The 26574-nt window shown below is 27.2% G+C and overlaps 5 protein-coding genes across 5 annotated transcripts; 2 read left to right on the top strand and 3 right to left on the bottom strand.

Moving 5' to 3' along the window:
• Positions 1 to 3980: 3980 nt before the first annotated feature.
• Positions 3981 to 5671, top strand: OCT59_019442 (glutamate--ammonia ligase). Its single transcript, XM_025319535.2, has 2 exons — positions 3981 to 4613; positions 4691 to 5671. The coding sequence occupies exons 1-2, from the start codon at positions 4025 to 4027 to the stop codon at positions 5164 to 5166; spliced, it is 1065 nt and encodes a 354-aa protein (XP_025173657.1). The 5' UTR covers positions 3981 to 4024; the 3' UTR covers positions 5167 to 5671.
• Positions 5509 to 7477, bottom strand: OCT59_019441 (uncharacterized protein). The gene is made up of 3 exons (XM_025326955.2): positions 7156 to 7477; positions 5933 to 7089; positions 5509 to 5852 (listed from the first exon to the last, which is right to left on the bottom strand). The coding sequence occupies exons 1-3, from the start codon at positions 7443 to 7445 to the stop codon at positions 5731 to 5733; spliced, it is 1569 nt and encodes a 522-aa protein (XP_025173658.1). The 5' UTR covers positions 7446 to 7477; the 3' UTR covers positions 5509 to 5730.
• A 5749-nt stretch (positions 7478 to 13226) lies between these two features.
• On the bottom strand, positions 13227 to 14014 carry OCT59_019440 (uncharacterized protein; the record flags this gene model as incomplete). Its single annotated transcript, XM_066143539.1, has 2 exons — positions 13227 to 13422; positions 13554 to 14014. 2 exons carry the CDS (start codon positions 14012 to 14014, stop codon positions 13227 to 13229), a joined length of 657 nt encoding a protein of 218 aa, XP_066005277.1.
• Positions 14015 to 23316: 9302 nt separating this feature from the next.
• On the bottom strand, positions 23317 to 23928 carry OCT59_019439 (uncharacterized protein; the record flags this gene model as incomplete). Its single annotated transcript, XM_066143538.1, has 1 exon — positions 23317 to 23928. One exon carries the CDS (start codon positions 23926 to 23928, stop codon positions 23317 to 23319), a length of 612 nt encoding a protein of 203 aa, XP_066005276.1.
• A 991-nt stretch (positions 23929 to 24919) lies between these two features.
• Positions 24920 to 25309, top strand: OCT59_019438 (uncharacterized protein; the record flags this gene model as incomplete). The annotated part of the gene is made up of 1 exon (XM_066143537.1): positions 24920 to 25309. The coding sequence occupies one exon, from the start codon at positions 24920 to 24922 to the stop codon at positions 25307 to 25309; it is 390 nt and encodes a 129-aa protein (XP_066005275.1).
• Positions 25310 to 26574: the final 1265 nt, after the last annotated feature.

Here is a 26574-nt window from a genome sequence, read left to right as displayed (position 1 = left end):
AATTGCTTTATTATTCTTCAAAAAAAGTAGGAAATATTCCAATCTGCTATTGGTATGGTACAAATAGTGATTTTAAAATTGTGTCTCAAAATCTTCAAGTTAATATATCCATTATATAATATTTGTAATGAAAGTGGGAAATCATTTTATAAATGGTTGGAAAAGAAAGTTAATAGAAAAAAACAAAAAACAAATCATGTTAACTAGTTGATTTTTTGTAATAGTTTTAGTATAGTTAACATTTAATATTTTTTTTCGTTAATAAAATTTCAAGTTTACATGTGACTTTATTATACAAAGTCACGGGATTTAAATTTTTTTTTTTTATTTGACCTTTCATCTTCCTTTAAACTTTCATAAACAGTGTAATGTAAAACAGATAATTAATTTGATTCAGCTTTAATTAAAAATATTGCAAAATATTTATTATATTAAATTATATTAAAGTTTTACAATATTATTTTACTAAATTAATTAAAATGTTGCAATACATTTTATTTTACTAAAATAACTTAAAGAAAAATGTTTTACAACATTTTTTTACTAAATTAATCAAAAAATGTTGCAAATATTTTATTGTATTAAATAAGTTAAAGAAAAAATATTTTACAATATTTTTTGTTATTAATCAATTAAAAAATGTTGCAAAACATTTTATTATATTAATATTACTTAAAAAAAAATGGTTTGTAACATTTTTTTTTATTAAATTAATATAATAAGTTAAAGAAAAATGTTTCACAATATTTTTTTATTAATAAAAATTTTCAGATTATTGAGTTACCTGAAGTAACTTAAATATATCTGATTAAATAGGTCATATCAAATTACCCATTCTGATCCAACCTGATCTAACCCAAAAAGAATACCAGGTTAGATTAACTAAGTAATTTGATCTAATCTAAAATTAGCTTAACTAGATAACTGGTAAATAAGCTAACTATTTAAATAACAATTTAATAATAAAAATTGAAGTTTGTTGAAATATTTAATTTTCATTATCTTCGATATTAATAATATAAGTATTATTACAGTTAAATATTTAAATATACAAAATTTAATATCTATATACTTCTTATTATATAAAAGTTTATATCTCTTTATTATTTTTGTTGTTTGTAAATATTTGTAAATTTGTGTTATCTTTCTTTAATATTATTAGAACTTTATAATACATTTGTATTAGTTATATACTTAGATTTTTCAGTTTCAAGTTAATAAATAATTTAATTTTCTTGTTGATTATTTTAGATGAAAACACTATATTAAAATAAAGGAAATAAAAAAAATGTATATAATAAAATGACAAAAAGTTATTAATAAATTATTAATAAGCTGTTTTTATTTTATTTATGTTGTTTACTCTTCCATTTTTTTGTTATTCTACTTATCTGTTGTGCAAAATAGTATATGTTTATTTCAGTGAGTTTAATATTATTATCAAAAGTTAATTTTTAAAGTAAAAGAGTTAATATTTTCTTTAAAAAATAAAATTTTTTATGAATATTATGAATAAAAAGTCAAGAATTCTATTTTTGCAAGTAAAATATATATTTCTTAAGTAGTTTAGTGATAAAAAGTCACTTTTTAAAATTTTCTAAATGTTTAAAATGTGAATATAGGATTAACTAAAAGGAATTTTTACATTACGGCTAATAAGTATTTATATCACTTTTTTAATATAATATGTAATATTTCTATTTTTATATGTAATTTCTTTATTTATAAAAATTTTTACCTATAAATTTTACTTTATAATTACTATAATTTCTATTAAAAGTAGGTGAAATCTTTATATAAACTACTATAAAAAAATGGCTTAAAGTAATTTAAATAAATTTTACTAATTATATTGAATTTTATAGTTATATTAAAATAGAAACTGTTATTAAATCTAAAGTGTAGTTCATTTATACTATTGCATGCTAGATGGATAATAGAACATTTGTGAAATTAATTATATAGTTTTTATTATACTACAGACTAATTACTTATTTTGCATAATATAAACTGATAATGCTAAAAGTATACTAATATTTTAAGTTAGCTTTTAGAATGCTAATTCATATTGTTGCATTTTTACTTTAAACTTTTACCTTTTTATAATAATGAAATAAATAATTCAGTTTTTTTGTTAATGGATCTAATGGTTATGGAAAAACTTTTTTGTTAATACAATTTTAGCTAAAATAAGATTACAGTTGAATTTATCAAGATACAGTTGTGAAACAGTTTTTTCATGTCAACATCTTGAACTTGCTAGAATTATATATATTTAGATTTAAGAAAAAATATGCTTATATATTCAATAATGCATTAGCTTTTTAATTTGTTTTAATTTAGTTTCTTTATTTAAAGAATCAGTTTTGTATTGCCTTATTTACATTATAATGCTAAAAATATATTATAAGTTGTTTCTTTAATTTATTTAAATATTATTCTACCTGAATAACAGCCTTTTGATATAGATTTTTTTTCTTCCAAATTTACATATATTAGTATTATTATTTTGTCAAAGAATCAAAAAGAATTGATATGCAATTAATTTTGTTGAATAGTGCACCATGCATTTGTGACAATTTTTTTTTATAGTGAATATATAATATAAGAAAGTGCATGAAAATTTATCTTTAGCGCGCCTTTTCGATAGGTCCAAACCGTAGAACCTTGCTACATAAGTACATAAGTACATAAGTAATAACTTGTATTTCCAATATATTGAGATGAATCTATTTATATAATAGGATAATCTATTGAAGATCTGATGGTCTGATCCCCGATGGATAGTTTTTTAATAAAACTGCGTGAGAACAAAGAAAGAGAATTTTTTTAGCCAAATATGTACGCTAACGGTAATATAATCAAAGATTGTGTAAATACTTTGATTATTTTGCATAATTTCAGATAATCATGCTTTATCATCGATTAATTATAGGTAAACATAATATATCATAGCAAACTATAACACAGAATCCATCTTGTAACTGATATCAGTAGATCACATCTTGTAATACACGCGTGATGAATTTTTTTGCGTAATTTTAAACTTGTGTTGTTATAGAAATATAAATAAAAACTAAATTTATCAGATCAAAAGTTAATTTGTTTTTTGAACAAAAAAAAAAATTACTTTTATTGGTTTAGGGGCAAGAACCGCCGAAACCATTATCTATCATCGTCCCTATCCATCTGGTCATGTCACGCGTTATTCACCCTTTTATTTGTTATTCATATTTAGATATTAGTATTACATACATATCATATTGGAATGCCTTTTTCTTTTGCTTTGTTTATTAAAGATATAGTTAGTAACACAACAAATAACTTGATTGATGGATAATTGACAAATTCTTCATAAATGAAAGAATAGAATGATAGGAGAGATAAAAACTTATGATATCGTTCTATTTTTTTTTTCTTGATAAGAAATTGTGATAATCGTATCATTCCTCGGTAATTCCGACATAACGACTAGAATCTGTAACCAATTATTTTTCAAATCATAATCAAAGGATTATTGCCGAGTCCGGGCATTAGCGATGAACCCACTTTAAATAAGATTAGTGTATAATGAGCAAATTTTTGGTAAGAATATTTAGTTCCAATAAAGGCGTCTCACCGCATTTCGACAAGTAGTTTCCGGTTTGTAAAACTCGAGATAAGGCCTGAAATTACCTTAAATGTTAAAAGTAATGCACCATATATTGGCATCTGCGTGATGAATTAAAATGTAACCCGAGTTTTGGTCGGAATTATTGCTAAATTTCTTAATCATAGATTAGACATCACGAGGTTTGTTATTTGTTGCGTCATGTATACCTTTTAGGAGAATTTCCTGATTGATTTACTTTTTTTGATTATCTATTGTAATTATCTGTATATTAAATAATCTGCGTATTACTCAAACAAAGAACTTTATATTAAATATTGAAACGAATTTATTATATAAACACACCAATTTTTCTTAACATAAAATTTTCATTCTTAAAAGTGTATAAATCTATTAAAAACATTAATAACGAAAATGGCTTTTATTAACAAATCCAACACTGAAACTCTTGCCAAATACCTTTCTCTTGATCAATGTGGTAAAATTCAAGCTGAATACATTTGGATTGATGGAGATGGCGGATTACGTGGAAAAACAACCACTCTCGATTTCAAACCAACCGATGTATCTGAATTAAAAGAATGGAATTTTGATGGTTCTTCAACCAATCAAGCTCCGGGCCATGACTCTGATATTTTACTTCGTCCTGCTTCGATATTTAAAGATCCTTTTCGTGGGGGTGATAATATCATAGTTCTCGCTGAATGTTATAACAATGATGGCACTCCAAACCGAACAAATTATCGCCATTCTTGTGCTAAAATTATGGAAACTCACGCCGATGCCGTACCTTGGTTTGGTATTGAACAAGAATATACTTTATTAGATGCGGATGGTCAAGTACTTGGATGGCCAAAAGGTGGTTTTCCAGGTCCTCAAGGTCCTTATTATTGTTCTGTTGGAGCCAATGTAGCTTTTGGACGTGATATCGTTGAAGCTCATTATCGTGCTTGTCTTTATGCCGGTGTAAATATTTCCGGTGTCAATGCTGAAGTCATGCCTGGTATGTATAATGATATAATGATAGAGATACTATAATGACAATGACTAATAAATTTTTAATTAATTATAATTAATTAGGTCAATGGGAATTTCAAGTTGGTCCTTGTACGGGTATTGATATGGGGGATCATCTTTGGGTAGCTCGATACCTTCTTCAACGTGTAGCAGAAGATTTCGGTGTAGTAGTCACCTTCCATCCCAAACCAATCAAAGGAGATTGGAATGGTGCAGGATGCCACACCAATTATTCAACAAAAGCAATGAGAGAAGAAGGTGGAATAAAAGCTATTAATGAAGCAATTGAAAGAATTGGTAAACGCCATGCAGAACACATTGCTGTATATGGTGAAGATAATGATCAACGTCTTACAGGACGTCATGAAACTGGTCACATCTCGACATTCTCATCTGGTGTTGCTAATCGTGGTGCTTCAATTAGAATTCCTAGACACGTTGCTGCTGAAGGTCGTGGTTACTTTGAAGACCGTAGACCAGCTTCCAACATTGATCCTTATCGTGTCACCGAGATCATCGTTGAATCTTCTCTTGGTTAAATATAATTCCCTTTTTTTCTTTCTCTAATTTAGGAGTTTTATGTAATATACAGCTTTTGTGATTGTATTATTATATGTTTATACATAATTTATATCCATCATCCTTTTTCATTATATGGCAATTCGAAACAATATTATTATTGCATTTTTTTTATCTACATTTACACGTAAAAATACCCTTGATAATTAACGCATTATTGTTCAATGTAAAATAAAATAATTAATAAAAAACGTAAAAAAGGTTCATGCATACACAAATTTCTTTTAAGTTGGATTCATGTATAATATTATCTCAGAAAAAAAAAATAGTTATCATCACTGTACGGTTACTTCAAGATTTTAGTAATATTGTACATATGGTATGCCATAACGCAAAAATTTTGTTTATTCGCAAGTTATTAATTTTTTGACGGTTTAATCCAAAGTCATAATATCTTCCACCTTATTAAGTTCAATCGCTCAAATAAAGTTTATTATATGTTGTTATTGGCTAATTTCAGATCTGACGCATTATTGTACATATTTCTCGTAATCATCAAAATAAGAATTACAAAACTACTAAAATCAATCAACCGTTTTTTCAGGAATAAAATCTTCTTCAGTATTACGACGTTCAAAAGACATTTGCAAAAGTTCTTTGTTAGGGAACTGAATAAAAACATTTGCATGTTGAATTCCTCCAGTTTCTAAAAAGAAAATCGATTGAACCCATATCTTATTTTTCATATAATCAAGCAAATATCAGATAAATTTGATGATAACATACCAGGTTTAACCCCATTTTCTGAATTAGGTTTCGATAAATCATAACCAGTAGTAATCTTCCAATATGACCAACATTGACCAGGAGATCTGGAACCAACAACTTCACTAATTTTACTCCAATTAGTACCATATTGCTCAAGAGCTTTATCAAAAGTTTCTACCTCCTGCTGTTCCCATAAAATATAAGAACATCGTTCTTTAATATTTTTCAATGACTTTCCTGGCAAAAGTTTCAAGATTTTTTCCCAATCATCAGTACCATATTTCTTTATAGCGGCAAATAACGTAGAATTTTCTTCTTTAGTCCAAGAACAATCTAAAAGGCTATTAAAGTATATTTCAAGTGAAATAGCTTGTTGCCCAAATAAATTTACAATATTTGACCATTGTAAATTGAGTTCTCTACCAAGCTCATGAGCTAATTGACTTTGTCTTACACCTTGATCACTATTATTTAATTTTGTCCGCTCAGGATTTGGGCTTATGTTATTTCGAGATACTGTTTCCCGATTTATTCTAAATTGATTATCTGCCTGTTTTAATCGATTGAAGTTTACATGTGGGTTATTTTTTGTTTCAACTATTTTTTCCCATTTCTTTTCCAATGATACTTGAGATCGTTTGCTATCAAACCATTCAATTGAAATTTTTTGCCAATCTTCGCCACAAGCTTTCACAGCATCAATAAGTTTTAACATTTCTTTTGTTGTCCAAAAAGGATATACTTTATTTTGTTGCATTGTAAAGTTACCAAATGATTTAAGTTTATCCCAGTCATGTTCCAATTTTTCAGGACCAACTTCGCCTTTGTAAATTTCTTTCGAAATGTATTCCCAGTTTTCACCATGTTCATCAATTGCATCAACAAGTTTCTGATTTTTTGACATTTTAAATTTCTGAGCACCTGCTGATGGCTGTAATTGTAAATTTTGTTGCTCAAAATTATTTTGTAATTTTGACTCATTAGGATAAGAATTTTGAAATGATTCTGAATGACGATTAGTTTCGTATGATGGTCGTGTCGTAGAAGATCCTTGCGTTAAATCAATGTAATCTGTTTCCATATTTTTAGACCTTTGGAAAGATGATTGTTTTACAACACCTTTATTATTATTTTCCCAACCGTTATCATATAATTTTAAATGTTTAGACGATTCACTTAAAAAAAAAATAAACTTGTTAAAATTTTAACAGTATTTCACACGTGATAAGTAAGTTACATACTGAGTATCACTAGAAAAAGCGTCTTGAATAACGCTAAAAGGATCGGTTTTTGAAGGATCTACACCATTTACGTGAGTTCTTGTTGTACTTAGTTGGTTTTCTTCTGTCTTCGGAGAAAAACTTTGAGAACCAAACGGATCAAGGCTTGAAGATATACTTCTATAAAATGCGACTCTTGTAATAACCTCTTTTTTTAAACCAATATTTTTAACAGAACAGCCATAAATTAAATTACAAGTTGTTGATAAAACTCTTGCACCATTCTTCGCAGAGCATATAAAATTTAACATTATTGTTTAAGATAAGGTAAAAATTTACGCGTATTCAATATTCGTGATGAAGTAGCCAGTAATAGATTCACATCCACGTGATTATTTGGCCGGCATTACGGTGTTAAAATTGGATTATTCTTTTTTCACTAACGCATCATGTGTCGTTACGATATTAACGTAACGGACGCTATCACGTGCAAGTGCATAACTTCTAAACTCTGGTAGGGTATACGTACTACATACGTACTTTTATAAGAAAACCTCTACTGCTACAAAAAATAATTAAAAATATTATAGTCACTGGTGGTGAAATTATGATGTAATGCCGGCCAGTATTTTATTAGATTTTAATTCTGCATGATATGGAAATTTAGCAATTTCTTTTTTAAATACAAAAGTAATTCTTTTAAATAAAAAAAATCTTAAAACAAAATATTTCTGGAAAGAAGAATAAAAAGAAAAGTTTTTTACATGATGAATTTAATTGAATAAAATTGTTTTCAATAAAGAGAGTTATTTGAATCAAAATTTAAATAATATAATTTATAGTAATAATTTATTTTTGATAGTTTATTTTTGATAATATAATTAGTTTTTATAAAATTTTATTTATTACAAATAAAATACATTATTTTTGTTTATTTTCTTGATTTTTTTTATATAAAATCACCAAATTATATATGGTAGCTGTCACCTATAAATCACACTAATATTAAGTGACTTCAAATTTTTATAAATTATAAATTGAATAGTAAAAAGAAAAAACTAAACTGATAAAATGATAGAACAACATATACTGAACATTTCTATCAGATTATTTTATAGAATTTAATAAGAATTTTAATTAATATTATGGGTTAAAGTTGAATAATTTTAATAAGTAGCAATAATAAAAATATAAAATTTTGGACTTGTTTATAGGTGACAGCCACCATACAAATCACAAAAAAAATTATAAATTTATAATTATATATAGAATTTATTTATTTTTGAAACTGTTAATTATTATATTATTAATTATTAAAACTATTATATAGTTTAAAATTTAAATAGTAAACAAATAAAAATGAAATTACTGTATATTGTAGGCCATAGTACCTCCCTATGTATAGTACCCTTCTTATAAATTATATAGTATCTAAATGGAAAAGAAATGGTATTTTACATTTATCTTGTGATTCAGTAATCAGATTTGAGCTATCTTTTTAAAAAAGATCGCTTAAATTGGATTGGTAGTAAATCATAAGATATTTGCAAAAAATGGAATTTTTAAATTTTATTTTATGATCCATAATATATAATACTTTAATATATAAGTAAAATATTTAAAAAAAATTTTGAAGTTTTCACTTCAAAACTTACCTATCTTATATATCCAATGCCCAAGAACTGAAAGTTGAAATTTACAAAATAGAATAAAGAAACAATTAAAAAATATTTTTTTTAAAAATTTTAATTTTTTTATTTTGATTAAAACTTACATATAATATATTCAATGCCTAATAATCAAAAGTTGAAACATACAAAATAGAAGAAAAAAAAATCAAAAAAAAATCAAAGTTTTTACTCCAAAACTCACCTATATGTTCAACATCCAAAAACTGAAAGAAACTTACAAAATAGAAGAAAAATACAATTAAAAAAAATAATTTTGTTTAAAAAAAGTATAAAGATTTATACTTATGAATCTTTGGGTATTTTATTTCCAAAAGCCCATCTGAGACATTCAAGACCTAAAAAAAAAAAATAGAAAAAGAATGGTTAGAAACTGTTTATAATATTAAAATCAAGATTTATAGTTACTTACAAATCTTGATTTTTTATTATTCTTCAAAACTCAGAAGCCTACTGAACCTAAAAAAAATAAAGAATAGTTATTAGTAACTGTTCATTAATAAAATTAAAAAAAAAATAAAAAAATAAACTAAGATTCATATATATTTATAAATCTTAGTTCTTTTTTAATCTTCAGAATTTGAAAGTCCACTGAATCTAAAAAAAAGAAAGAATGGTTATTAGTAACCATTCATTAATAAAATTAAAAAAAAATAAAATAAAAATGTATATATACTTATGAATCTTAGTTTTTTTTATTTTTCAGAACTTAAAAGCCTCTTTTGAGTTTTGAGACACTGAACCTATAAAAAATAAAAGAAAAAAATGGTTAATAACCGTTTATAATATTAAAAAATAACTAAAAAAATAACTAAATTTTGAACTTATGAAATTTAGTTTTTTCCATTTTTAAAAGCCACCCAAGAGCTGAATCTAAAAAAAAGTAAAAAAGAACGGTTAGTATACTATTAATATTTTATTAAAAAAAAATAAAAAAAATCTAAAGAATTTGTACTTATAAATCTTTGGGTTTCTGTATTTTAAAGTCCACCTGAGAGCTGAAACTAAAAAAAATAAAAAAGAACAATTAGTATTAACCGTTTATATTTTATTAAAAAAAAATAAAAAAAACTCTAAAAGAATTTGTATTTACAAATCTTTGGATTTTCTGTACTTCAGAAGCCTACCTAAGAGTTAAAATTAAAAAAAAGTAAAAAGAACAGTTAATAACCATTCATAATATTAAAAAAAAATAAAAAAAAATCCAAAGAATTTATACTTATGAATCTTTAGGATTTCTGTACTTCAGAAGTCCACTTGAGAGCTAAAACTAAAAAAAAAGTAAAAAAAGAACAGTTAGTAACCATTTATATTAAAAAAAAAGGGACAAAAGGAAGTGAAAGGAAAAATGGAAAGGAAGAAAAAAGGGAAGAAAGGGAAAGAAGTAAAGCTTTACATGAGCCAAGCTGGCTTATTATGGGTTTTAGCTGAGCAAGCTCGATTGCGAATACATTAACAGTTTAATTTAAGAGGCCAAACTGACGGTTCCGCAATTAAATTCGGCCTGAGTGGGCTCGTAAAGTCAGGCTTGAAAAAAAGTTTAAGCCAGTAATAAAATTCAATCAATTCAGCTCGAAGCCAGTAATAGGCTCAGCTTAAAAGCTTAAGCTGGCTTGAATTATCATACAAAAAATATTGCGAATACATTTTTTGTATAATATTATATTAAAAAAATAGTGCAAAAACATTTTTTGTATAACATTATATTAAAAAAAATGGTGCAAAAATGTTTTTTGTATAATATTATATTAAAAAATGTTTCATAACATATTTTTTTAATTCTTTAATAAAAAACGTTGTGAAAACGGTTTTTTCACAATATTATATTAGAAAAAAATGGTTTGCAATGTTTTTTCATTCTTTAGTAAAAAATGTTGCGAAAATGTTTTTTTACTATATTATATTAGAAAAAAATGTTTTGCAATATTTTAATTCTTTAATAAAAAATATTGCGAAAACATTTTTTTCACTATATTATATTAAAAAAAATGTTTGCAACTTTTTTTAATTCTTTAATAAAAAATATTGCGAAAACATTTTTTCACTATATTATATTAAAAAAATGTTTCACATCATTTTTTAATTCTTTAATAAAAAATGTTGCAAAAATGTTTTTTTCACTATGTTATATTAGAAAAAATGGTTTATAACATTTTTTTAAATTCTTTAATAAAAAATGTGAAAATATTTTTCTCACAATATTATATTAGAAAAAAACGTTTTGTGACATTTTTGGTAAAGAAATATTGTAAAAATATTTTTTTCATTATATTATATTAGAAAAAACATTTTGCAATGTTTATTTCAATACTTCAATAAAAAATGTTGCAAAACTTTTTTCTGAAAATAAAGCTTGAGTCTGGCTTAGCTTAAGCTATAATTTTTATAGCTCAGCTCAGCTTACTTTACTTGAGCCAAAATTTTTATGGCTCAGTTTATTCTGACTCAGGCCAGAATTTTTTTTTTTGAACTGAAGTGAGCCAGACGTGGTAGCTACATGCTTATGCAGAGCTTTAGAAAGGAAAATAAAGGAGAGGAAAAGAGAAAAAGAAAAATAGGAATAAAGAAAAAGAAGAATAAAGGAAGAGAAAGAAAGAAATTAAAAAAGTTTAAAAAAGGATTAGATGATTCTTTTTAAACTTTTAATATGCATATTACATAATATATAACATTTAATTAATATAATTCAATCATAAACTATCAAATATAGGCCAATTTCCTATATACAGATGGTGGTCTATTCCATCAAGTAAAATATATTAAAATACAACTTTCACTTATTAGATTATTTTTATCATTAGATTTAAACTATTCTAGTAGTAGTACAGAACCCCTGAACATTACTAAAAAAACTCAGATCTGAATTTGTATAAACTTTATAATTAATTTCTGTTTCAAATATATAAAGTTATATGTAAATTTTAAATTCAAATTTTGCTATCTTGAGATCCAGTGATTGGATTTTAATGATCTTTGGCTTGTTAGATTCATCTTAACAAGATAAACATTTTGATATATAATTTATCATTTTAGGTGTAATATTAACTGAAATATCGCATTTTAAAATTTTAGCTACACAAAATCTGAGTTGTTTTAGTAATATTCAGGGTTCTAACAGTACATACACCACCTGATCATTTCTGGAAGAATCTAGTGGAAAGAGTTATGTCTATTTTAAATTTGAGATTGCAGTGTATTGATCTTATGCGTCAAGAAATGGATACAGAATCAGAAGAAATTATGTCGCGTTATAATAGTATGAATGATATTATAAAAGTAGCAGAAAAGAATCGTAATTTAAAAGAAAATCTTAAGCAAAGTCTAAATCCTATACTTACTTTATTAAATGACAATCACAATTGTTTGAATCTGAGTCAAATTTAGAGATGGATATATAGGCGTTTTGCAGTAGAAAGAGACGAAACTACTAAAAAAATTCAAATTTTCTTTTATATGCCAAAAATATTCCAAATGCTATAATTTGTCGAGATTTTATATTAACTTATTTTTTATTTTTTTAGTAGTTTCATCCCTTTCTACTGCAAAGTGCCCATATTATGAAATACAATTTGCTCATTAGATTCTACAATCACTAAAAAAGATAAAAGTTGGGCAGATATAAAAAATAAAGTAATCATATTTTATGATATAAAAATTCTTTGTTGTGTATATATATCCTTAATACATTACAGCTGATTGCAAAATTGTATGAGCATTCTAGGATTTTCAATTTGAAAATTTGATTTTTGAAATTTTTAAGAATTAGTAAAAAAGCAAGTTTAAATACCTATTTTAGTAATTTTAATTTGATTTTTTACTAGTTTTTGAAAAGTTCAAAATATCAATTTTGCAATCAGCTATAATAAAATTAATTTATTATTCTTACTATTGAGAAAAAACTCTTTCTGCTAATCATATGGACTATTTTTTTCCATAGGAATTTTGAAGAAAACATTTTTAAAGTCCTTTTTGAGGATGATGACCTTAAAATAGCTATAGATAAAGCTTTCTATTTTGAATCAGTTAGCTACACTTTGAAAAAATATAGCTCCTTTAGTTTAACTGAAGAAGATATCACTCAAATCATTGAAAAAAGTGAAGGTGATAGTGAACAATTTACCAACTTACTTATGAAATATCAGAAGGCTTTCTTAATCTTTAATATCAGTGATTTACAATGATATAAGGATTATAATATTTATACTTTAAGGGTGTTTCAGATGGAGTATATAAAAATTTTAAAGCTGGAACTAATATAGAAGCGAGAATTATTTTTTTTTTTTCTTCTGTTTCAGTATCTGCTATATACGTAAACCACTGAGCCAATAATTTTAAACTTTTGGATGTATCTTCTTTATGCAATTTATGTTGTTCACAAGTTGTTTTTCGTTTGCCAGAACTAAGTCAACGGTTTAAATGCCCACCATAAAATTCATAACAATTATAACAAATATATCGAATTGTTGAAATATCATCAAAAATTCGCTGGAAGATACCTTGGCATTCGTGTACTGCATTACATGTATAGAGACTAATACATGGAATTTGGATATATTTTCCCCACATTTTCCATAAATAATCTTTACATCCAATTCTACGGCTAAAGAAATAAAAATTTTTAGAACACAATAAGCAACGTCGATGACTAATTTCACTTTGTTCAGGATTCCGCAATTGTTTTATAAATGCATTATAATTTTTTTGATCATAATTAAAATGATTCATACATACCCCAACGGTATTCCTTTTGACTGGTATTCTGATACTGCATTTTCATCTATTTGCCAAACTCCAACTAATTGGCATAAATTCCTAACATTTTTAGTTTGACCACAAGTTTGCAATTTATTATCTAAATAATCAACTAGAATATATGGTGAAAAATTTGTATACATGGCTGGATTAAGTTCATATACAGGTTCATTTGCATCTTTAACAGGAGGTGGAGGAACTTCTTGGACTTCATATGTACCAAATTCTTCTTCATTTTCATCACTTGAATATTCCACAACTTTTTGTTCTAATGCATTTTGCGCATTAATATAATTTTTTTCATTAAATTCAAATATTTCTAACTCAGAAAATTCGTCAAAAGAAGTGTCAAGATCTTCTTCAGTTTCTTCTGAAAATATTTCTTGACTACTATAATATAAAGAGGTTTTTTCTTCAAAAGTAATTTCATAAGTCTCCATATCAATAAATTAAAATTTATGCAAACTTTGACGTTAAGATTCTTTTAAACGAGGAACAATATTATATTAAAACGAACAATAATAATATTAATATACCTCGAACAATAAACCTAACCACTTTTTATCACATGATATAATGTAATATTTTGTTACAAACAAGTGGAAAGTTGTTGAATTTTGCAGTTTTCTATATGTTTTTGGATTTTTTACTATGATATGCAACATGCAGATTTCTTAATTAAAAATGTTACACAACCCGATCAGGAAACATGCACACTGACTGATATATAATAAACCTTTATTTGAATTAGATTTTAACACATTTGCAAATGCAAAAAAATTTACTCAATAAGATATTTCAGATGAAGAAGTTAATTTTGATGATATAGAAAATTCTGAAACAGAGTCTAATGAAGAATGTAATGATATTATTAATAAGATACAAAATAAGGAAAATTTAAGTCCATGTGTTATTAATTGGTATGTATGAGGGTTAAATTCAGCAATGTAATTCTGTAACAAAATTGAGATGACTTTGGCAAATGATTAATATATAACAAATTGATGAAAAAGAAGTTGAAGTGAAAAATTTTGCAATTAAACATTTGGAAGTTTTGTTACTCCTCATATTTTATATATGATCAAAACCAATTGTATACATCAAATTTAAAACAAACTAAAACATATACTGAAAGTGTTATTAATTGTTGTTGTTGTCTATTTTGTAATAAAAATAAATTTTTTTTTAGTCATAAGGCTAATTGTGAGGAACATTTATATATAGTTATAGGTAAAAATATTCAAGTTCCTTGTATAGGACAAAAGAAATGTGATGCTTTACAGGAATGTCATTCTTTTGTAATTTTAACAGGACCCCAGATATCTCTAAAATAGGTTATAAGTCACACTTTTGGCAGATTGGCACATTTTTTAGGAACTCAAAAAATCGTTTTTTGTAAATATCTCGGCATCTAGTGGTCCAATTTTGATGAAATATTTTTTAAATTGTAGAGCTAAATGAGGGCTACAAAATAAAAAAACATTCATTAAAATTGAATCACTGGATGCTGAGATATTTACAAAAAACGATTTTTTGAGTTTGAGATGTTTTTGGCCAAAAGTCCATTATAACCTTTATATTAGATATCTGGGGTCCTATTTTAACACAAAAAAGCAAATATGCATGATATGTATATATAGATTGCTATGAAAAAAAGGGTGGCCATATTTACCAACGTGTTGGAAAAGGTATACAAAATAACCCAAATTGTAATAATAAATCACATCACTAAAATGACACTAAAGAAGCGTTGGAGGCAATTGGACATTGGATTCTTAACGTTGCTTTAGTATGGCAAGAGAAGATTTTGGTATCCTTAGTTCCTGTTTTAAAGTATTGTTAATCAAGAAAAAACAATAGTATAAAATAATAAAATGAAAATACCTTCTTTATTTATAATTCTTATTATTCTTGCTTTAGTAAAGTTTAATTACAATTCATCTAATAAATTAAATTCAAAAATCTTATACCAAAACATTTTTTTGAGTTTGGAAAGGCATTAGCAAATTCAATAATATTAGAAAAAACTAAATTAAAAATTCATAAAAAAACCCTTAAATCACCTACCTCAATTGAAGAGTATCGTACCGTATTTCCCTCGTGTTTAGTAAAACTTTACATAAAACAAAAAAAAAATTATAGATAGACAAAAAAAATATCGTAAACAGCAACCTAAACCTTTAAACTACAAAAAAATTACTAAACAAATAACATTTTTTGTATTAATAATTTTAAATATTGCATTTAAAGGATGGAAAATTTGGTTACCTCAAACAATGGCAAGTCTTGTCACAAACCAAAACTCTTATCATATCTATAAAGAATTTTAGAAGTAGTTAATATTACTAGTCATACTCAGAGATATGAATGTAATTTGGAAAAATTTGTGCACTTTTAGTAAATCCAGCCAATAGAATTTGTTATGATAAAAATATTTGGAATCTTAGAGTAATTGATAACATTGATTTTAAGGAATTTACCTTTGGCTATGGGGATATTTTTGACATAACTAGAGGAAATTCACATGCAACTTTATGTATGTTATTTCAATTTCAGTTGTTTGAATTGCCTAATATTATTAATGAAACAAGAAAAATAATACAAAATCAATAAATTTTTGGATCAAATTCTTTTTCATCACAAATATTAAATATTTTTAATTCAGTTTTTAAAAAATTACTTAAATATAATAAAAATACCTTAATTCATTGTTCAGATTTTAATGAAATGATATACAAAATCAAATTATGCTACATTTTAAAGTTGATTGTAATTTTCCACCTTCCAATGTAATTATTCTTGATGCAAAAGATCCACCATCAAATAATTCTGCTGTACATAAATGTTTAAAAATGTATTTAAATGAGGTTTAGAACTCTGAATGGTTCTGGTTTGAACTGGGAACTGATCCAAAACTGACCAAAAATTCGGTTTGGTTTTCGGTTTGGTTTTGGAACTAGAACCATTCAGTTCAGTTTAGTTCTATCAGATTTTAAGAAAAAATGCGAAAATCGACATAGACATAACTCGGCAACCAGTAATCGTATAAAGATGAGCAATAGCTCATTAGAATCGTCTTATCGAGACGCGTCGAATGGTGGTAAAATCATCTCTCTAGCATTAATATATCACGAGATAACTAATGCTAAACATTTTTTATAAAACTAGCGATAGAATCATATTTATTGATCCTATGGAAATAATCTTGGCATCATTCGATAGGTTTTAATGAGACGAATCTAATGAGCCTTTTTTTATTTTTTTATGATCACTACATAACGAGTTATTTTAATTTTCGCATTTTTTAAATTTTTAAATGTCAAAAAATAAAAATTCCGATCTAAGATATAACCCATCTTCTACTGATTGTATTGGAATGATCTTTAGCTTATTAGAACTGTCTCAATGAGATGAGTTGAATGACTGTAAGATCATATCTCTAGCATCGGTATATTATGAGATAAATCATGCTAAACAATTTTAGAAAATCAGCATTAGAAAGGTATCTATCAATGCTGTAGCATAGATCTTACTGTCATTCAACTCGTCTCATTGAGATGGTTCTAATGATCTAAAGATTGCTCCAATACAATCAGTAGAAGATGAGTTATATCTTTAGGGATGGTTAGGTCAATCCTGGTCTATTCCTGATCCTGGGATCTATAAGTCCTATTGAACGGACCTGCGGACCAGGTCCTGTTAAGACCAGTCCTAGACCTAGTCCCAGGACCTGGTCCTAACTAAGTTATTTATAGATTTTATGAATTTTAGTAATAATTAAATATAAAAAAAGTGAGTTGCGATATTGGGATTCACTTTTTTATTTTGATTTTATATAAAAAAAGTGAGTTGCGGTATCGGGATTCACTTTTTTATATTGATTTTATATAAAAAAAGTGAGTTGCGGTATCGCGATTCACTTTTTTATATTGATTTTAATATAAAAATATGAATCACAATATCACAACTCATTTTTTATATGATTTTAATAATATAAAAATTGTATTGCAATATTGCAGTGCACTTTTTTATAATTTATAATTACTTAAAATCAAATTTACAGCAAATTATACATATATAATTTAAACATATAGATCTCTTATAACCTTATTAGCTAGAACTTTTTAGGATCTGGTCCGCTTCTGGTCCAAAATTTGGACCTAAAGATCTGCAGATCAGGTCCTAAGACTAGGTTTTTAGGTCCAGGACCTTGGACTTTACCATCCCTAAGGTTGCTTGTCTAAACCTCTTCAAAATTCTACGATTAGTTTTGTCAAAATTTTACTATAGATTTATTATAGTTTTGGCAGAGTTTTGGCAGTTTCGGCATTTATAATAAGTTTTGGCAGTTTCACATTTCTCTAAAGTTTCGCCAGTTTTTTAATATAACTTTAATATAGTTTCGACAGAATTTCGCTTTTTGGCGAAACGCCATCTTGCCTAAACCCCTAAGTTTCGGCAAGCAACCTTAACCATCCCTATATATCTTAGATTGGAATTTTTATTTTTTGATGTTCAAAAATTTAAAAAAAATGTGAAAATTAAAATAACTCGTTATGTAGTGATTATAAAAAAATGAAAAAAAACTCATTAGATTTATCTCATTAGGACCTATTGAATGATGCTAAAATCATTTCTTTAGGATCACATATGGGCTGATCATATTCATTTCACTAAGTACATTTTGTGACATGATCCTGATCTGTACTACCAAAATGCGTGATAACTTGAATTTCGAGCTAATTGTCGTTCTGATTAACAAGAAAAAAATTTTTTTTACTATTGAAATCGTTTATTTCAAATAAGTTGTAAATGGGTTTGGAAGAGTTCATCGCAAAATTAAGAAAATATTAAAAGAAGGTATTTTTATTTTTAATATTCAAGTTTTAAAAGTTTTTTTAATTAAGAAATAAAATTTATATAAAAACAACTCTTTATAACGCGTCATGGTAAGTAATTTTACTTTGTAAAATAATATATGTATTTATTAACTTAACTATTAATTATTTACAAGTAGATTGCAAGAATTTTTTACCATAATTATCCTAATGATTCTTATATATATGCTCAATACACTTCTGAAGGAAAAAATTTTTGTTCAAAATATAAGATAATAACACTCGGACATTACCCACAGAATATTAAATATACACAAAAAAATAACCATAATGCTGTTCAATATCCGATACCAGATGGATATAATGTGAAAATGGAAATTGCAGATCAAATGCCATGTTGTGAAACAAAGTATACTTTGGCAAATAAGGTTTTATATCCGATATTCCATAGGATCATATAAAGTAAAATTTTATAGTTATCCGATAGTATTTTATATGCAATATCAAATATGAAATTTATTTTATTATTATTTATACACGTAATAAAATTATATTTATATATATTATCAATTCTATAAGCTAATTAATGAAAGAAAGAAAATAGGTGATAAGATTATACTTTATTAGACTATTATTAAACTATTTATACATAATCATTGAGGCCTCTTGGATATAAAATTTATCCGATAGAAAATGATTACATTATTTTTACTTATTACAGGAAAATGATTGGCTGAATAAGCCACTTCGTGGCTTATTTTCAGCCAATCATTTACCCTCCATAAGTAAAAATAATGTTATTCACTCTTTTCCATCAGATAATAATATAATACATTATTATATGGAAAAAAGGACGAGCAGAATGGATGGTATCTAGTGAGCGATCTGCTAGTGGGGCTGTAAATGAGTTCCTAAAGGTATCTTAATTATTTTGTGCAACACGTTTTATGCATTTTTACTATTTTATTAATTATTTTATATCAATGTAGAAAACTAATCGTAAAAAATCTCAAATTTCTGGAGTACATGTCTTTGGATTTGATATTGAAATATTGCATCAATTACGAATTGAACAACTTAAAGAACTATCAACTGATAAAATTACTATTGATAAAAGAAAAAGGCCACTTAATGAAATACAATCATTGTCACAGCAAAACAAACGATATGCATCATTTGGAAGAGATACTTACAAGAAAGTTAAAAACCTTATCTTAAAACATCGAATGGTCTCAGAATCTGAGGAGCCAATTTGTATACGTAGTATAGAATTAGAAAATGGGAATAATATCATTAATATAAAATATAATTCATTATTAGATCTTACAAGGTTAAATGCATATGTACGTGTGTGTAATGAGGCCTTATTAAGTCGTGATGGGTATCGAAGGCTTGCAGCTATAGAAGCACGATTGATACGGGAGTATCAAGTTGCACATAGGCGAATTGAGATTACTAAATTAATAAATAACCAAATAAACATTGGAATATTTAATCTTGATAAAGGACTTGATCAGCAATTTATACTTGATGATGATGATGAACCTCAAGGTAATCCTGATAGAATTATAGTTGATGAACAAGAAGTTGAAAATGGTGTTTATCGATCAGTCTGAATCCTTCTTCAAACACTTATTCCTATTTGGAATAAATCAGTTCCATCAATTCTACAATTAGGAGATACAATAAATTTAAAACTCAGTGGTGATGGAAGAAATGTGAGTCGTAAACAGAATCATGTGATGCTAACTTTCTGTCTGTTAAATGAAAAAGATGAAGTGTTAAAGCCAGACCATCAATATTGGTAAGATAGAGTTTATAGCATATGTTTTTTTGTTAAAATAACTAAATAAGAAATAGTATTTGTCTTTATGTGGGAAAAGAAAAATACAAAATATTGGCCAAAGTTGGCCATTTATTCAAGCTTCAGCTTTTGGACCTTCAAGAAAATGGAATTTATATTAATGGCATACACTGGTCAATTGAGTTTTTTCTTTTTAGTGATTGGAAGTTTATGTATAACGTAATGGGATTAAATGCACCAAACTCAAAATATTTTTGTTTATATTGTGAATGTGAATCTAATATTCGCTGGGACATGAATTTAAAGTGGCCAATTAATAAAAATACGCAATGTAAGTTTAAAATATTTTTATTAAATAAAGCATTTATTTATTATATTAATTTTAACATTTAGTTTAAAATTTTTTTAATTATAGCTAAGAAAAAACCCAAATTATTTCCTGTTATCAAACAGAAAAATTACATTCCTGACGAACTACATTTATTATTATGTATCTCAGATGTATTGATGGAATGTTTTTTTAATGATTTATTTAAAAAAAAGGAATTTGAATGGGTAATTAAAAGTCAAATCGAACAAACTATGAAATCTATTCAAGTACATTTTGAATTTTTTAAGTCACAGGGTGAAAAATGGGATTGGACTTCGTTGATGGGACCTGATAAAAAAAAAGTTCTACAACATTTTCCAGTCACTAATTTTATCTCAGGAAGACGTGGTGAAGATATCCAAAAACTTTGGCGTAATTTTTATGATCTATATATGTTTATAAGACAAACAGATCTTAAGGATTCCGAGATTGATGATTTTGAAATTAAAGTAAAAGAATGGATTTATTTGTTTTGTAGGCCAAATCAAGGTCAGATAAATTTATCATCACAAGTACCAGGTTTATATAGAAAGGAAGATGTCACACCGTATATACATGTCTTTTCGCAGCACATTCCTGAATTCTTGTGAATCCTTAAAGAAAAGAATTTGTCATTGCGGTTTTTTTCTGCTTCAAGTATTGAAAAAAAAAATCATAACCAGGTAAATATAAATTATTAAATTATTAATTATTAAACAAACTTTAATTACTTTTAAATTTTTCATTTAGGTTCAGTTATTTTTTGGTGGCACTACTATGGGTGGTGGGATTAAAGGAAAATCTGTAGTACAAGATATAATGGAATTTGAAAATCGTCAGCTATTTTATTTGCTTAATAATACTTCGCAAGAAATCCAGATACGAAATATTAATGTAGAAGATAAAGAAAATAACAATTAAGAAGGTAAAATTTTAAACTTACTATACACTGGTCAGAATAGTCCATTTCGTCCAAATTTCAAATTGACGAATGTTGGACGAAAGTTGATCTAACTTTGGCCGATCGTTGCCAAAAAAATCGTCAAAATTATTATGGACGATTTGCACAGTTCGCCTGCCACTTGGCAATCACAAATCGGCAAAAATTCGTTATTATCGGCAAAAATTCGTTATTATCGGCAAAATTCGGAAACAAAACTATTTGTCAAACTTTTAGTTATAAAATGTACACAAATCGATCTCGAAACACATTTACGAAAGATTACCAATTTATTTCTTTTGAAATGCTGGATTTAGTTTATTCATAATAATAATAACCGATTTTATTCAATAATAAATCAAAACAATTAATTATATATTTATTTTAATAAAATTTATTAAATTTATTACCAAAAAGCAGTCAATAATAAGAAATTAATATTTCGCAATAAATCTATCATAAAATGATAAAATGAATCAATCATTATGTTCGGTTTGAGTATTATCATCAGTTTGTGACTGCGATTCACGATTTTCAGCTGGAGTATCAGGACCAGAAAAATCTGTATTGACGGGCGTATTTTGAGTTTTGTATGCCCATTCCAGAGCATTTTTTGGGTGTCGTGAGGTGATACAATAGCTTTCATCGTCATAGTTTCTCCCTCTCGTTAATTGCGCTGTCTGTAGAGAAAATACGTGAGTATCCAAGACGTTTCGGAGAAAATTGATAAGCTGTAAAGTTATAAAGTCATTAAAACAAATAAAATTAGTTAATGTTTTTAATAAAATATGATAAAAAAAGATTATTATACCTCATCGGAACGCCAACTAAGGTTATAAACGATAATTTTTCTTTTACCATCCGGTTGTTCTTTATCCGTTTCTGAGTCTTCAGGTGAATGGTAGCGAGTATCTTTCAGAATGTTTAGGACCTCTGTCTTATCATAATCCTTTACTCGATCGTTATTACATTTAAAAAGGGAAATAGCACCCTTGACTCTACGCGATTTTTTCTGAAATATAACGAATGTTTAGTATCAATTTCGAAATGACAGTAAAAAGACAGATTCTACCTCGCTCAATCTGTTGTTTTTATGCAGTCTTCTGTTATCTTTATCAATTACATCTCGCTCAACATATAAAAGTCGTGCTCTACGATGCTTGTGTAAGGCAGCTAACCAATCGTTTATCTGCTTATACGAAGGACTAAATCGAGGCTTCATGGAAGCAATCAATCGTGGTATTAATTGTCGTAAAATGTCCGCGTTCGTCTCGTTTGTAAATTTTTCGTCGTATCTTAACGTTAATTCGGGAGGCATCGTTTTTAATATTACCTTCATTTCAGTCTATAATAATTTATAAAGATTCGTAAGAAGGATATTCAAATCGTGTAAAATGCAAAATCTGTCGATCTCTAACGAACTCTAGCATTTTCTTCGTCAGTTTCAGAATCGTCGTCTGATTGATCAATTTGACGTCTTGTGACTTTTCTTTTTTTGCCAGGTCTATTATCATTGTTGTTACTTTCACTTTCTGACGATTCGACATCGGCATCATCTTGGCTCGATATTTGTGATTTGAGATTATTAATCTCGGCTCGAAGAACTTCATTTTCGTGATTGATATACTTATTATGGGAATGTAATTTGATATAATCTTGCCGAAGTTCATTTAATTCGTCTTTAATTTCTTTTAACTCTCTATAGACCTCGCACATTCTGCCTTGTAAATAAGCATGCTCGTCACGGAGCCGACTATGTTCTAAATAACGTAAAATATTTGATAAAAATTCGTTAAGTACATTAAAATGTGTCACAGTTCATTACCTCTCTTCAACTTTTCATAATCACTATTATTGTATCTATACGCCAATGATTCTGATGGTTCAACGGAACTCGAAGAAAAATCATATGGTAAAAACTCTCGTGATAAGGAATCCCTGTGCGGCATTCGAGATAAAGACAATTCTCGTGGTTTAATAGTTCTGGTATGTTCAAAAGAACTTTTCAGAAAATGCGCACTGGCCATTTCTTTATCGGTATGGGATTCTTCCAGATCTCGACTTGTTTTTGACTTTTGACGAGATTTTATTAGAACTTGACTTATATCAAGGACAAATGGATCTCGATAATTTTTTTGGTAAACTCGGCCGGTAGCAGGAGTAGTTGACGTTTGTCCACGAGCCACTTCGACGATTTCTACTTCATCGGACAGTTCATCTCTATTTGCTGCAGATTTTTCGTATTGATTCGTTTCTGTATTAATAAATTTTTTTGATATAGTAAGTATAAATGATACACCTTTGAATAACGGAACGGAATAACGCAAAACAATCAATATATCGACTTTTTTTGGGGGTAGAAGTTTGTCCGGTATTAGGAGTAGTTGAAGCTTGTCCACGGTCCACTTCGACGATTTCTTCATCAGGTATTTTATTTTTTGCTGCAGATTTTTCGTATTGATTCGTTTCTGTATTAATTAATTTTTTTGGTATAGTAAGTATAAATGATACACCTTTGAATAACGGAACAGAATAACGTAAAACAATCAATATATCAACTTTTTTTGGGGGTAGAAGTTTGTCCGGTATTAGGAGTAGTTGAAGTTTGTCCGGTATTAGGAGTAGTTGAAGTTTGTCCGGTACTAGGAGTAGTTGAAGTTTGTCTGGTACTAGGAGTAGTTGAAGTTTGTCCGGTATTAGGAGTAGTTGAAGTTCGGTCCCGGTTCACTTTCTTAGATGCTTTGTGAAGTTTTCTTTTATTTGACGATTTTTTCTTGTTTCAGCTCATTTCTATATATCAATAAATTTTCTTACGGTTAAAATAGGAAATTGCAAATCAAAAGTAATTATATATCATATGGTCGAAAGTTACAAATTACCAGTTATTATGAAAATGAAATAAAATTATCTTAAATTTCAATGAGATGAGAAGAAAAGAGAAAGAGAACGTACAAGTTAATGATCAGACGAGTTTTTATAGAATTTATAAGTTTATTATTAAGCTTTTGACAAACTTTCACAAGCTGATTTGATAAATAAAAGTTTATTTATCGTGTCTTCCGAACCGAAATGATCATCGATTTTAATTTTTCAACAAAAATGATTTATCAAGTACAATATACTTTGCAAATTTTAACCGATTTAATTTATCGAATTGATATCAAAATATTCAATTTAGTACGACCGCAGTTAAATTAATTAATTAATTAAAAATGATTTATCGAGTACAATATACTTTTGCAAATTTTAACCGATTTAATTTATCGAATTGATATCAAAATATTCGATTTAGTACGACCGCAGTTAAATTAATTAATTAATCGAATTGACGTTAAATTTTTACAAATTGTAGTAAAGTTTTAAACGATTATTTGATTTATTGAAGCGATTAACTTCAAAACTCGTCAATTGAAAATGACAAGAAGGAGATCGGTTTCAAGCATTCTTGGCAATCAAAAAAAAAATGAACGTAGACGTTCGTTCCAAAAACCTCGCAAAAGGAAGAAAGTTCCTTGTTATTGCAATAATTGTAATGGAAAATTGGTATTGGAACGAACAAAGCTTCTACACGAGACAGGAGGCGAAACGAATGATACGAATGATTCGAATGAAGACGAATCAAGTGAGGACGAAGCTCTTTCAATAATTCAAGAAACTAGTGAACAAGACATTACCGAAAATATTGAATTACCTCAAGTAAATGTTGACGTTCATCAGACTTCGACATCAGGGTCGGATTTTGGGGGATACACCGAAAGTCAAAGGTTACAAATAAGGTTGCTTGCCGAAACCTGTTTGGCCTAATGCCGAAAGGTGAAACCTTTTATATAGTGCCGAAACGCCGAAACGCCGAAACTGCGAAACCTGTCAAAATTGCGAAACTGCCGAAACATGCCGAAACCTCTATAATAGGTTTCTCCGTAGTTTCGGCATAGTTGATCATAAGATTTGCATATAGTTACGCCAAGTTACACCAATTAATAATATAATTTAGATGATCAAATAATCTACAGATAAAAGATTAAACTTCAATATTTTACCGTCGTCTTAGTTCTTTTAAGCTTTATCTAGTGTTAGAATTTTCATTTCTAACTCCCATATTAATATTATGATATTACACGTTTTTACAGTTTTTTTTTAAGGGGCTTATATTCATTAAAGGAAAATGCGTAACATGCATTTAATAAACCCAATTCCGTCATCTCCTTTAACACTGAACTAAAGTTTCTTTTACTTTCTTCCGTTTTCTTAATAATAATATTAATAATAAACTGTTTCAAATGACTGATCACATAGAAGATTCACCCATTAAAATGAAAAATAGAGGAGGTCGGCCACCTAATAGCATTTGGGAAGATATTAATAAAGGAGAAGCTGTTGGTTCTGGCAAATTTGCCGCCTCCTGCAAGTACTGTAAGAATACATGGTCACGCGGTGAAGTTTCAAAGCTCGAAGAGCATCTTTCAAACCATTGTCCAGATGCGCCAGCAGCAGTTGTTAGAAGGTATATGACTAAAGTAATGGAACGGCAAGATAAGTCCAAGTCATCCAAAAAAAGAAAATACTCTGAAGGTCAAAGTAACATGGATGATTACCATGATTCAACAGAGCTTAACGAACAAAGATGTACACGAATTAATCGTGCATTAGTTAAATTTTTTATTGCGTGCGGAATTGCGTTTAGAGTAGTGGAACATCCCTTTTTCATCAATTTTATAAAAGAGCTTAATGCTGGGTACAATACACCAACAAGGGAAGTATTAGTAAATCAACTACTTGAACGTGAATTAGCTCAAGTGAACTTCAAAGTTAATTCTGAGCTTGAAAAGGAAACGAATTTAACGTTAGGTTTGTTAAATTAAATAGGCTATCATACGTCATTTTTATTTAATCTTACTTACTATATAATATTAATTTATAATTTAGCCTTTGATGGTTGGACGTCTGGTACACATCGTTCAATTTGGAACTTCATTGTAATGACTCCGTCGCGTAAAGAATATCTTTATCAACTTTCTGATTTGTCTGAAAATTCGCACACTGCAGAATATCTAGTTACGGTAATTGAA

This window comes from Rhizophagus irregularis, chromosome 29, assembly GCF_026210795.1.
Source record: "Rhizophagus irregularis chromosome 29, complete sequence".
In the NCBI taxonomy this organism is placed as follows: Eukaryota; Fungi; Glomeromycota; class Glomeromycetes; order Glomerales; family Glomeraceae; genus Rhizophagus; species Rhizophagus irregularis.
This window is presented reverse-complemented; position numbering and strand designations above follow the sequence as displayed.

Coding starts and splice junctions, on each gene's coding strand:
- OCT59_019442 (XM_025319535.2), top strand. CDS start 4,025: ATGGCTTTTATTAACAAATCCAACACTGAAACTCTTGCCAAATACCTT. Junction 4,614..4,690: donor CAATGCTGAAGTCATGCCTG/GTATGTATAATG, acceptor ATAATTAATTAG/GTCAATGGGAATTTCAAGTT.
- OCT59_019441 (XM_025326955.2), bottom strand. CDS start 7,445: ATGTTAAATTTTATATGCTCTGCGAAGAATGGTGCAAGAGTTTTATCA. Junction 7,090..7,155: donor GCTTTTTCTAGTGATACTCA/GTATGTAACTTA, acceptor TTTTTTTTTAAG/TGAATCGTCTAAACATTTAA. Junction 5,853..5,932: donor AGAAAATGGGGTTAAACCTG/GTATGTTATCAT, acceptor TTTTCTTTTTAG/AAACTGGAGGAATTCAACAT.